Here is a 12829-nt window from a genome sequence, read left to right as displayed (position 1 = left end):
TTTAAACATCTGGAAAATGTACAAAGCAGAAATATTTTAAAATAACTTCATTGTCCATATGAACTAGTTTCCAAATACTTTTTATTATATGATGTATTTTAGACTGAACTGAAAAAGAACTCAAGTATTATATTTTTAGTATCAGGAAGTATGGAAAACATTTTTTTCTTTAGTTGACCTTAAAGGATTTAAAAACCTTATCGAGTTGTTTACTTATGTTTTTAAATGTAAATTCCACAGCCTAATGTAGGCTACATAACAAAACAAAAACCTGATTTGATTGATATGGACTTATGACTATCAATTGCATAGTAGTGAACGCCTATGATAAATAAACTAATAAAATTGGGTAGTTTTTTAGATATCTGATTTATCATGACCTGGAAATCCTAATTTAATAAAGCCTGGATGCTACCCTGGAAGAAAAGTCACACTTCGTTAGTGACTTCATTCAAGAAGCTTTAATATCCAGAAATTTATAATAGTAGGGTCTGATGAGATTATATACTTTGAACAAGAATGTATCAGTTGGAATAACTGGAATATCTGCTTGACATTGGTACATTAATAGCTCTGTTTTTGAAGAATTTGCCTTTGCATTTTTGTTCATTTTACCCCTGCTATAGATTAACACACTGTTAGGTAAAAGGAAGTCTTTAAGCTTCCTCTTTTAAAGACATGGAACACATCTGAGAGGGTATTTTTAAAAACCTTTTTGTTTTAACGATTTATTGACTATTAAGTTAAAATCTTCCTTAGGAAAATTACTGGTCATCAAAGAAAATAAATGCATCAATATATCTTACTGTGTTCTTGCTGTGCAAATTTTTGTGTAAATATTTCTTTTTATATATAAAAATTACTATTCAGACCAAATTCATCAGAAATAAATAAGAAAGCATAAGTAATATGGCTTATTTTAGAATTAACTCTCCTAATTGAATAAAACCAATGAATTCTTGACCGGATTCTTAGCTGCATATTTTTTTTTTATAGTCAGTTATTTTTATAGGACTGTACTTAGATAACTCACATTAATGTCTAAAGGACCTTACTATGAATCATCAAGCAATGTCCTAACACTACTCTATATACAAACAGAAATATCCCAGTGTGCTTATACCATTATTCACATTGAAGAATTTGCAATTCAGTGTTTTCTTTCAACTAAGATAGCCTTTAATGGTCTTAGATCCTCCCATCTCTTCCCAGAGTTACTGATAATATGTTTTCTATTGACGCTGCTGCCTTTTAAATATAACTCATTGGTATTATAAAAACGGAAAGTGGAAGGTTCTGTCAAGAGCTTATTAGCAAAGCACTGTTGTTTTGTCTTCTTTTGTTTGTTAATTTTAAATGCTGGTATGTCATTCATTGAACTTTGACCTAATCAATCATCTGGAAACAAGGTACAATCTTTTATAGCTAGTATGGTGATAAATCGTTTTACTTTCATCTTATCAATCAGTTTCTAAGTAATAATAAATCAAACAGAAATGGTTCCTTAAAGCATGTTTGACCAGAAAGGAGGACATAATCTGATTAGGCATGACAAGAAAACAAACCCTATTTGTGGAATACTTTTAAGTTGTAAACCACCCCCCCCCTTTTTTATAATGGGTTTTTCCCTTTCTGTAAGGCCATAGCTGGTTATTCTTTTTGACTAGTTGCCTGCATATGTTTCTCACATAAGCGAAACTGAACATGCTGCTATTAATCATCATCGACTTCTTAAAAAAAATGTGGTTTTTCTGGATAACTGGTACTTTGGGAGTTTTGTAATAACCCTTTTGGAGTCTAAACCAGCACATCTCCTCTGTGGGTTCATTCTAGAAAATGTGCTTTGTCTTTATCTTTAGTAATCCAAGACCGCTCTAAAATTAAGGCCATCAGGGAAATAGCAAACTGATGATGCATTTTCTTGTAGTGCTTTTTGCACACTACTGCTTGATCGACAGATCGTTCTGAAACATTTTTATCAGGCACCTGTAAAACAGAACACGTCTGTTAATTCATATTTATAGATGTTCATCTAGTATTCTAAGTTAGATTTCCTGTTTATTTATACCCTTACTCATTTAAAGAATATTAATATTAGTAGAAAGGCAAGCTCTTCTTTTGCTCAGTTTTATTTTTCAATTATTTTCTGGTTCTTTCTTATTTTTGTTTTTGTAATAGAGGCTCAACTTGGTTTACATTTCTGGCATGCAGATGAAAAACATTTCCATCATAATTACTTTGTTTTTAGATCTCTTACTACATAAAACTTGGAATGAAGAAAAGCCTCAGATACAGTTAAAGAGTATGATCCAAAAGTATGAAAAAACTGTGTTCAAGTTCTGGCTTCCACAAGTTCACAGGTGTATGCCTATGCAAATTACTTGTGAATGTCAGTTGCTTGATCTATAAAACAGGAATAGTGATAGCACCTCATGGTGGTTGTATGGATTAAAGGAAATAATGTATGGGGTAGTGCTTTATTATCTGTGTTATATAAATGTTAATTTTTTTAACCTTACAAAGATCTATGGCATTTTCTATTTCTACAGATATACCTGCTGAGAAGACAGAAGACTTACTTTCATCATCTGAATCAAATCCAAAGAGTGTCTGACATTTCTTTTGTGCAAGGTGAGCCTCAAGTGCTTCTGCATTACAGTAGGTGGTCAGGCATTTGCCACATCTTAATCTTTTCACTGATTTTTTACAAACGTTATCTTGATCAGAACAGGCATCTACCCTATCAGTCAGAAATTTTCTGCGTTTTGGCATACTAAGGTACCGTTCATCAAGGTAACTGGGAGGCAATGGTCTGACATATGGCTTTGTTAAAATTAAGCCATATGAAGTATGTTCACTCGTCTGATTTGGTTTGGAAGGTGCCTGAGGTACTGGCAGGGTACTGTGTTCTTGTGGTACAACACTAGGTAAAATGGAACCGTTTTCTGTCCTGATTCTATTTGTATCAATTTTCAAAGCAGGATCTGAGGAAACTAAAGGTGTTTGCTCTATTCCACTGTGTCCATTGACTAAATCACTAATACAATTATTTTCAGAATTTGGCTCTATGTCAGGCATCTTTTGGTCTGTCAAGCTTATATCAGAAACAGTGTGATCAGAATGTTCATTTCCATTCTGAACTAAACGGTCTTTCTTTTCCATACTTTCTATACATGTCTTTGGTTCTGTAGGATCTTTCCTTGATTTGCTAGTAGAAACTGGTAGACTAACAGTTTGTTTCTCATTACTAGATGAGTCTTTTTCCTGATGATTAGATTTTGAGTCTGTAAGAACATCCCAAAGAATTGCTTCACTTGGTTGTGCAGATGATTCTGGTGTTTTACTTAAATAGTGCTGAGCTTCATGTTCATATAGCAGAGGAAGATCTTCAAAAAGCTCATGGCATTCTGGAAAACTACACTGAGCTTGAAATATCCTGTGACTTTTTGTGTGCTGAGCAAGTTGGATTGGCAGCTTAAATGACTCATTGCAATTAAAATGCAAACAAAAGTACACATTTGGATAACTGTGTCTATTAAGGTGATCTATAAAATGTTGAGAATCTTCAAACTGCCTTTGACAAAATTTGCATTTTCCTTTGCTCCACTTCATTACTGTTTGCCGCACATTTAAATCAGTTGGATGTACAGTCCTTGCATGCTTATTTAGAAATCCAATTCTTTTAAATATCCTGACACAGCCAAGAGCGGGGCACTTAAAGTTTCCTTCTTGATCTGTCGCATATATGTCTTTTGGATGGCACACGGTTCCATTGATTTTATGAAGTACTGAAGTTTCCTGATTCAAGTCGTAATCATCTTCTTCATAATCACCTTCTTCGTCTTCTTCCTCCTCATAGTCATCCACACATACAGGTAATGGCTCTGAGACATTATTTAAAGAAGTATCAGGATTGCCATTTTCAGTAATATTTTCAATAACATCTTCCGATACACTTCCAGGAATTTCAATGAATTCACCCACATGTGAAGGGATGACATCTTTGTTTCCATCACTGGAACGGGTAATAGTCTCTACTTCCAAATCCTTATTATCAGACTTCCCATTTTCAAATGAAATGAAAGTATCAGAACAATTTATTTCTTCCAAAGCAGGATTTTCCTGATCCTCCTGTTGAGCTGCAGCAAGTTGCTGTCTCTGTATTTTCTTAACATGATTCTTTAAATGCTTCTGCATAAGTCCTCTGTTTCTAAATTTTCTACCACATATCACACATGAAAAACTGCCCTTTTTCTGATGAGCCTGGGCATGCCGTACAATGTGACCACCTAGAAATTCCTTGTTACATAACATACACCGATGCCTTGGGACATTGTGATCTACTCTGGAAGCATTAAGAGCTGTGAGGTTTTTCTTTGCATTAATATGACCTTTTGGTTGCACTCCAGATATATCATCAGGATCAAGCTCTCCAGTGCTCTGATCTGTAAGAGAGTCAAGTCCTTCATCTAAACCTTGCTGTTCCACTGCCTTTTTTACATTACCTGTAGAATTTTCCAGTGTACTTTCATTTAGAAATCTAACTGCTGATTTATCACTCAGTAACGCTACACAGTTTTTCTTAATCATTATGAAGTTCCAGAATTCAGGATCAAAAAACAATCCCTTTTTCAAAATTGGAAGTAATTCAAAACGAACACGATTTTGAACACTACTTGTGCCTTCATTATATTCTTCATCTGGACGTTTGTAAAGCTCTTCAACAGTATGATAAGCTTCCAAGGAGCGCTCAAGAAAAAATATTGAGAGTGCACAAATCCTGAGAATCTCCAAATCATTTGGCAAAAAATGTGCAATTGTTTTATAAATTAGACATTTAGTTTTAGGATCATCATGAAGGTCTAGCTGTAGAGCACAACCACATATTTCAACACAAATTTGTAAGCCTTCTTCTTCAACCTGTAAAAAGAAAAATATTACTGCTACTTCTTAAAAAAAATTATTAACACTTACTAGATTATCCTTTTAAAATACAGGGTTGGCCAAAACGTTCCATAGCATCGTACGGAAAAACTCGAACAAACTTTCTGGCCAACCCAATACAACTCTGAAATGAAAGCTAAACAAACAGAGTATTCTAAATGTGCAATTTTCTTCAATGGGTAGCCATGTTTAACTACTTTTTAATATATAAATAAATCTGTTTTAACTTGAGAATAACCTGGAAAAGACAGTATTTTAGCTTCCAATTTATTTAATTTTCAAGTCTGACAAGCCCTACTGACCATAATACAAAATGCTTCATAACCTTATGGTTATTAAAAAAATAAAATGCTTCATGAACTTATGGTGGTTCAAGTTTCTTACATATCTAGGCCCCTGTTTTAAGGTACCAATCTTACATTCTGTGGCAGAAGGGTTAAATTATATGTATTTAAAAACACAGTTATCAATTTTTTTTGTTTTGTCTTTGTTTTTGTTTTTGCGGTACGCGGGCCTCTCACTGTTGTGGCCTCTCCTGTTGCGGAGCACAGGTTCCGGACGCGCAGGCTCAGCGGCCATGGCTCACGGGCCCAGCCGCTCTGCGGCATGTGGGATCTTCCCGGACCGAGGCACGAACCCGTGTCCCCTGCATCGGCAGGCGGACTCTCAACCACTGAGCCACCAGGGAAGCCCAGTTATCAATTTTTGATGTTAAAAAAATACTAAAGTAAAAACAAAAAGAACTGCTTATGGAAACTCTTTCATAAAGCTGCACTAAATAATATTACTTATTGTACTTATTAAGTAACATTATTTATCCAAATAAGGGGAGAAGTGTAATCCACATGAAGAAGGCAATTATAAACTTTCCAAATCTAATAAGGTATCAGAATAATGAACCTACTGGAAGTTACCTGGAAAGTATTCAAGCTTTGAAACTTTGACTGATGACTCAGAGATAACTGCATCAGCTTTTAGTTGGGAATTTGTTGTCTATCCACCTTAATTCAAGTTATAAATAATGCCTCTAGAATGACCTAAACGCTTGTTTGAATAGAAAGAGATAAAATAATAATATGTCTTTAACAGTTGTGTCTGTGTATCATATTGCCTGCATATGGTATATTACAGATGACATGCCAGCCTCATGTCCTCTGAGTTCCTTATGTGCTATGCAACCCTCACTTACAGTTCCACAAGCAGAACTTAACTCTGCATATCACTTTACCTCGCTGGTAAATTCCTACCCATCTCCTATTCATTCTTTGAGAATCAATTCTGCCTTGAAAGTTTTTCTGATTCATTCTGGCCCCTACCTTGGGGTAGAGTTAAAAACATTCTCTATTCTTTCCACTGAGAATAATTTATACTTATTTCTAAAAAGCATGTAATATTGTTTTATAAGTGTCTACGCCCCTACTTCTTGACTTGGAATTCCTAAATCACAGGGACAGTATCTCATTTTTCGTATCCTTCTGTGGTTAACATAGGAGTTGACATACAGTGACCTTTGAATAAATGTTTGCAGAATGAATGAGATCAGATATATTCCACTGATTTAGTCTCCTATAAATCCACCATTTCCAGCTTGGAATCCTTTTCTGAATTCAAATTTCTTATTTCTATAATTGTCAGTTATAAAACCTACCTAGATTTTCCAGATATAGCAAATTCAAATCCACTGCTTCAAAACAATTCATTCTCTTTGTCCAATGTTCTATCTACATCCTCTCTTTTCTCATGAAATTATAATGTACTCACAGTTGCTGAGGTTTAAAAATTTCAGGATCATCACAAAAGGGAACAGGCTACTTTCTTACCTGAAAGCCTTTAACAATTCCAGTATATTTATGGACTGACATTTCAATTTTTAGAGTAGCATTCAGTCCCTTTAGGGTCTATAGCAACCCCACCCCCAACCCCATAGAAACTAAACTCTTCGATTAGTTTTGTCATCCACACACTTCCCCGTTTCTGTGCCACCCTATTAATGCCACTGGACAGCTGTGAGAACCAAATAATAAAATGAGGAGAAGGGGCTCTGTAAACTACAAAATCCTCTACAAATATTAGTATTATCCTCCCCTATCATTTAAAACCCAACTGAAAGCATCTTCCTCTGTGAAGGCTTTTCAGATATGCTATCTGTAATGTCTCCTTCTGAACTCACACAGCATTGCCTGTGCCTCTTAGCACTGAGGCGTGTGAATGATCTATTCCATCAGATAAAAATGTTTTTAATAGACTGTATAAGAAATTAAGCACATTTTAAATATTTATTTCATCTTTGAATTTTTCCCCTTATCATGTATTCTTAGGTTGACCACACATGTGAAAACGAGAAAGCTCTATGATAATTGGCTGAACTTCACCTATATTGTAAATTTTCTATAACAAAGTCTCTCGATTTTTGGTACAAATGAGAATCATATGTTAAAAAAACAGAGATAGATAAATATTTTTTAGAAAGTTTTACAGGTAATTCTGATGTACTTCAAATATTAAGAAGTATTCTATAGCATAGTTTGTTTTTTCTTTGTTTTTTTGGTGGGGAGAGACGTTAACTTTGACAATGCATTTAAATGACATTTTACTCTTTAATAATGAAGCTATTAATGCAGTTAGCAAAATAAATAGGAAATAAAACAAAACCAAACCCTCTGATATAGTGCTTTTTATCACGGGAATATGATCACTACATGGTCATACATCTAATGAGTGATGTGATAATGAATGTAATAAATGCATAAATATGTAAAAAAATTAAAATATATTATTTAATGGATGCCTCCTTATATATTTAAAAGTAACCCACATAAAGATTCAGTTAAATGGAGCTACCTAAAATGTAAGGTAGCTTTATCTTTCCTATCTTTGTACTCAAAGTTCTGTTAATACTTGAGGAGAAAAAGTAAAAGGATCTGTAGGATCTACTTTCATGTCTATGTAAGAACCATATGTAGAATTTTACTCACTTGCCAGTGGCCCATGAAAAACTTGCTTCAGAACTATTTTTAAAAATAGGTAATGGGTTTTTACTATTATTTTAAATAAACACTTTAAAAATTTGTCCTTAGGTTTCAAAAATGTCTCAGAATTCATTATTCCTTTTTACCTAAACACCAAACGTAAAACTATGAACTATTTCTCTATGATGGTGAACAGGTATTAGCTATAGTTACAGAAAGTTCATTTGCAAATTAGTTAAGATTCTACATACAGGACTTAGAATAATGTTAAAAGTGCCAGGCTTATTTAATTATAAGAAAAGAGATAATAGCTTCTTATGGAAGCAGTTCCCATACTAAACTTTATGTAACACTAAATTTTTTTTCTTTTTTCAGTTATTTTCATTTATGCATACTTTTTGTACCATGTTGGGAGTTTGAGGTGGGGGGAGGGGAGGATATAATATATGGAGAATGCCTTAAAATCCTCCTTTTCTTCAATTACATGATCAAATACATTTTACCACAAGAGATTCAAGTTTCAGTGAACTGTCATTTAAATTTAATTTAAAATGAAGGGATAAATATATACTATTTACCTCATCTTTAATGATTTTCATGAAAGGAAATATGACTCTCACATTAGTTGCTGTTCTTAAAAGCTGGTAGCATTGATCTACAAAAACTTGTTTTGAAGGATTAGACTTTAGCTGAAGTTTACTCCATATGAAAATCAACTCCCTGTAAATGAGAAAAAAAGAGAAATATCAAAGATACAGTTTATTCAAATACAGACATTAGCTGTCTTTCCCTGATTCTGTAGTGCCCTGGCTGGGATGTATACAAAGTGGGTGTAAATGGATATTAAGTTAACTTCCAGGCTACTTCCACTACCTATTTGGGACTAATAGAAGCTAGGAGAAAAGGTGAGATTAGAAATTGCAATTTGCTATATGCAATGCATTCTAATTATATGCCAACAAACCTAAGGCATCTCTAGTATTTGATCAAAACAAATTCTAATCTCAGTATACCAATATTAATGATATTGCTTAAAAAATTTAACTTTGACCTTTAATTAATACCCACTTGCAAATTTAGAAATCAATGTTGTAGAATTTCTGCAAAGAATCGTTCATACTTTTCAATCTATTAAGATACCAAAAGTACTACAGATTAAAAGTGTAAGTATATTATAGTACTGATTCTGAAATTTTGTTTTATATCATCTACTCTTCCATTAAGATGTAGTATTTTAAACAAGCTATGGACCATTTAAAGTATTTCACAGGTAGATTCTTTTCTAAAATATGGCCAAGGTTATTAGATGAACAAGGTAGGAGCAGTGGGTTTTGAGGCAAAGGAAATCATAAGATATAATTGTTACATTTGGATATCACATTTTAGCAAATTAGAATTCCTTGAAAAGTGTCATAAAAGTTACATAAAACATCATAATCTAAAACGTATTAAAATAATTGATGAAAATGTTAAAAAAAAAAGTGATATACTGAGAATGTACTTTGAACCCAGCACATACAGCTATTAAATCTAAGGACACCTTGACTACTATCATGAAGGTATGCATACTCTATTTAGAGAGACAACACAGAACACAAAACAAAAAATGATGGCAAGCAACACAAAAAGTAAAACCAAAATTCCTCTTCTATTTCACACAAGCTGTGTGGGTGTTCCTAAGCTTTCGTCCACCACTCACTTTTTTTTGGCACACATATTCCTTTGGAAAGCTCACCAGGTTTCACACCATGTTCCCAAATCTCTAGCTCTGACTTCTTTCCCACTTTCCGTAACTGGATATTTCAACTTAGATTGGTTTCTATCACTTTAATCCATTTAGAACAAATCAAATTCCTGCAAAATTGATTACCTTTTCCTAGACCAATGACACTAAACATTTCTCTAACCTGTCTGGTTCTAACCTGCTTGTTTTTCATAGTCTTTATATTTTTATTATATTTTTGCCCACAGTTATATCATTCTTTCTCAATGCTACCACGTTAGGCCCTTTAATTTTCCATATGTACTTCTATAGGGGTTGCTAAACTGATCTGCTTCCAGCCTCCCAGATTATTTCATTTAGTACTTGTTCAATATGCCTTGTGTTAAAAGCAACAGAAACATGGGCTTTGGTGTCAAAAGGATCAGGATTTGAATCCTGGGCATTCTCCTAAGTTGGTTTCCTCAGTGTCAGTTAATGTGCTTCATTTATTCTCACTTTTTGTTGTGCTGATTGCTCTACTTGGAAAATACTTATTTCTAAGATAAGCTTATCTTTCAGAGTCCATATCAAGTGCCTCTTCTTCATGAAAATTTTCATGAATACCCCAAACTTAAAGTGATAACTACTTCAGAACAGATCTTATCTCTCTTACTGGTTTAATGCCTTTCATATACTTCCTTGTTTATAAGTCCTGTTTCCCCAACTATTAATACATTGTAAATCTTCTCAATGACACATTATATAGTGGAGGTAGTGAAGAAGAACAGGAGATTGGGAATAAGAGACCTACATTTCAATAGGGCATTACATGCCAACTGAGATGGTACTCCCCAGTTCACAGTGAACCACCATTTTCTAAGAATAGCCCGAATACACAGGGCTGGAACCTCAGTGGCCGTGCCTCCTAAGTGACCCTCCTCACTCTCCTTAAAATATTAATTCAGGAATGGGAAACTGACCCCAATTAAGTCAGAATCCCTGGAATGTTTTCAGCTCTAAACTATGAAGCCTGGGGACTGTTGGCATTCTTCTGGTCTGCAACAGGAAAGACTGAAGCCAAATGGCAGAACAGAGATACTTCTAAAAAACCCCAGCAATCTCAACGTCCCTGTTAGCAATTATCTTTGAGGATCACCTATAACCCTGCCCTTTTTGTGGCTCACGTCATACCCCAGTATACATTCAATAAATACTACCTTCTCCCTGAACTAGTTAGACATAGGATGTTATCACTTGGAAACTGACTAGTATAAATTCCAACTCCATTTTGTTACTAGCTGTGTGGCTTTTATCTCTTTTATCCACAGTTTTCTTATACATAAGAAGAATTAAGAGAGATAAGTGAAAACCCCTAGGTGAAATGTCTGGTATATACTGATGTTTAATAAATTGCTCAGATAGTATTCTTTGTGAAGATGAAAGGGAAAGTTTAATGAAGCTTATGTTTTCCTTTCCAAAAAAGGGTCCTTAAAAAAGAAACAACACAGCACTGATTTGGTGTACAAACACATTTCCCAGGTAGCTAACTGCTAATATAACCTCCAAGTTATCTAGTTGCAGAGAGACTATAACAAGGTCTATAGCCACCCTTACCACATAGATTTTTTTTCATACTATACCCATTTTATAGTAAGTAATGTTTAGTAGCAGAGACTGCCTGGGTTTGAATCATTATTTACTAGTTGAATGGTTTGGGCATATTATCTACCCCATAAGATTGCTGGAGTAAATGAGATAATGCATATATAAAGCATAGACTAATGGAAGCACTCAGCAAATATAAGCAGCTGCTATTATTATAATATTCTTATTATCGATGGTGAGAGAACTGGATTAGTAGCTTGCTTCATTGGCTTGAGACAGAGCAAAACTGGACTGTGATCAGGTTTTGTCCTCAGAGAGGGGAGATGAAGAGTAACCTGAAGACCAAGATGAAACAGACAACACAGACCTTATAAGCTGGAAAGAATCCTGCTCTTGAAGTTACCATGAAAATCAACTTTTTTCGGACCCCAGCACTCAGAAATATAAAGGAGAGAGGTAGAAGAAATAAGAGGGCAGGCGATCAGAACTCAGCCTACTCAGAAGGAAGGACAAAGAAGCAGGCTAAAGATTCCTTTTCAGTTAGGCAGCTGGGAGTCACACACCCAGCTTCTATTCTTAGAAGGTGACTGTGGCCAGGAGCAGGAAAGATAGGCACTGTTCTATTTTTAAAGTTCTTCCCTAAAGAGTAGAAATTGGTCAGCCAAGAGAAGAAGAAAATAAAATGTTTTCCTGGTCCTTTTTGGTTTGTTTATACTTGATTCCAGTTTACTTATGAGTGTGTTAAAATGAAAACAATGGATATTCTGTTTAAATAGTTTAATATAGCCAAGGGTAGAGAACATTCCTATCACCATAGGAAAAGATATACTATAATAGTAATGACTATATCCTGTTTCAAAATAACTGCATATCAAGAAATGATAATACTTTGAAAACTATTTAGAAGTGTATGTCTTACCATTGTCTCCTGATCCTCCACTCTATTTGTAATTTCAATTTACATGGTAAACTTCTGAATAAAAATTTGTATATTCTAAGAGTACAGTCCCATAGAAGACAAAATCCACTAGTTTCTAGACCCAGTTCTATTAATTAGCTATTTGACTCTATCTCTGAATCTGAAGATTTTAATCTATAAAATCTATAATATATTAAATAAGTTTATCTCTAAACCCCTTCAAGCTATTGTTTTAAGTATCTAAGAACTTAAAATTTGAAAGCATTTATTAAAAAATGTTTCTAGCCCATATCATTTCATATTATGATGTTAGGCACATGAAACCTAGTTTTCTCTTAAGAATTAATGACATGTCAAAGTGGTAGGGTTTTTTTCTTTTGTGTGTGTGTGTGTGTGTGTGTGTGTACTGGGGTAGGGGAGGCAGAAGTTATTAGAATCTTTTCTAATTATTATTCATGATTTCATCTAATAGCACTTAAGGGTTGGTACTAAAAATACTCTCAAACCACATTCTAAATTACATGATTGCTAGATAAATTTGATGCTTCATAATATTCTAATAATTTTTTTTCTGCTAATAATTTTTAACTGGTTTTAAAAATGCTTACAATAACTAATAGTCACACAATACCATTTATATTAGTGTCCCCAAAATGAGTTACTTAGGTATAAGTCTAGCAAAATATGTAT

The 12829-nt window shown here is 34.0% G+C and overlaps 1 protein-coding gene across 5 annotated transcripts in view; it reads right to left on the bottom strand.

The window, feature by feature from the left end:
- Positions 1-1861: 1861 nt before the first annotated feature.
- Positions 1862-12829, bottom strand: part of ZNF654 (zinc finger protein 654) — a 91215-nt gene continuing 80247 nt past the window's right edge. For 4 of the 5 annotated variants that reach the window (XM_060010484.1, XM_060010486.1, XM_060010487.1 and 1 more), the window contains 2 exons: positions 8492-8633; positions 1876-4920 (listed from right to left, as the gene is read on the bottom strand). In XM_060010484.1, the coding sequence (XP_059866467.1) occupies positions 2449-4920; positions 8492-8633 (2614 nt within the window). In that variant the 3' untranslated portion in view covers positions 1876-2448. Of the gene's footprint in view, positions 4921-8491; positions 8634-12829 lie in introns of all 5 variants that reach the window. The other variant, XM_060010485.1, reaches the window with a different exon arrangement.

The sequence above is a fragment of the Delphinus delphis genome, chromosome 4 (genome assembly GCF_949987515.2).
Source record: "Delphinus delphis chromosome 4, mDelDel1.2, whole genome shotgun sequence".
Taxonomy (NCBI): Eukaryota; Metazoa; Chordata; class Mammalia; order Artiodactyla; family Delphinidae; genus Delphinus; species Delphinus delphis.
This window is presented reverse-complemented; position numbering and strand designations above follow the sequence as displayed.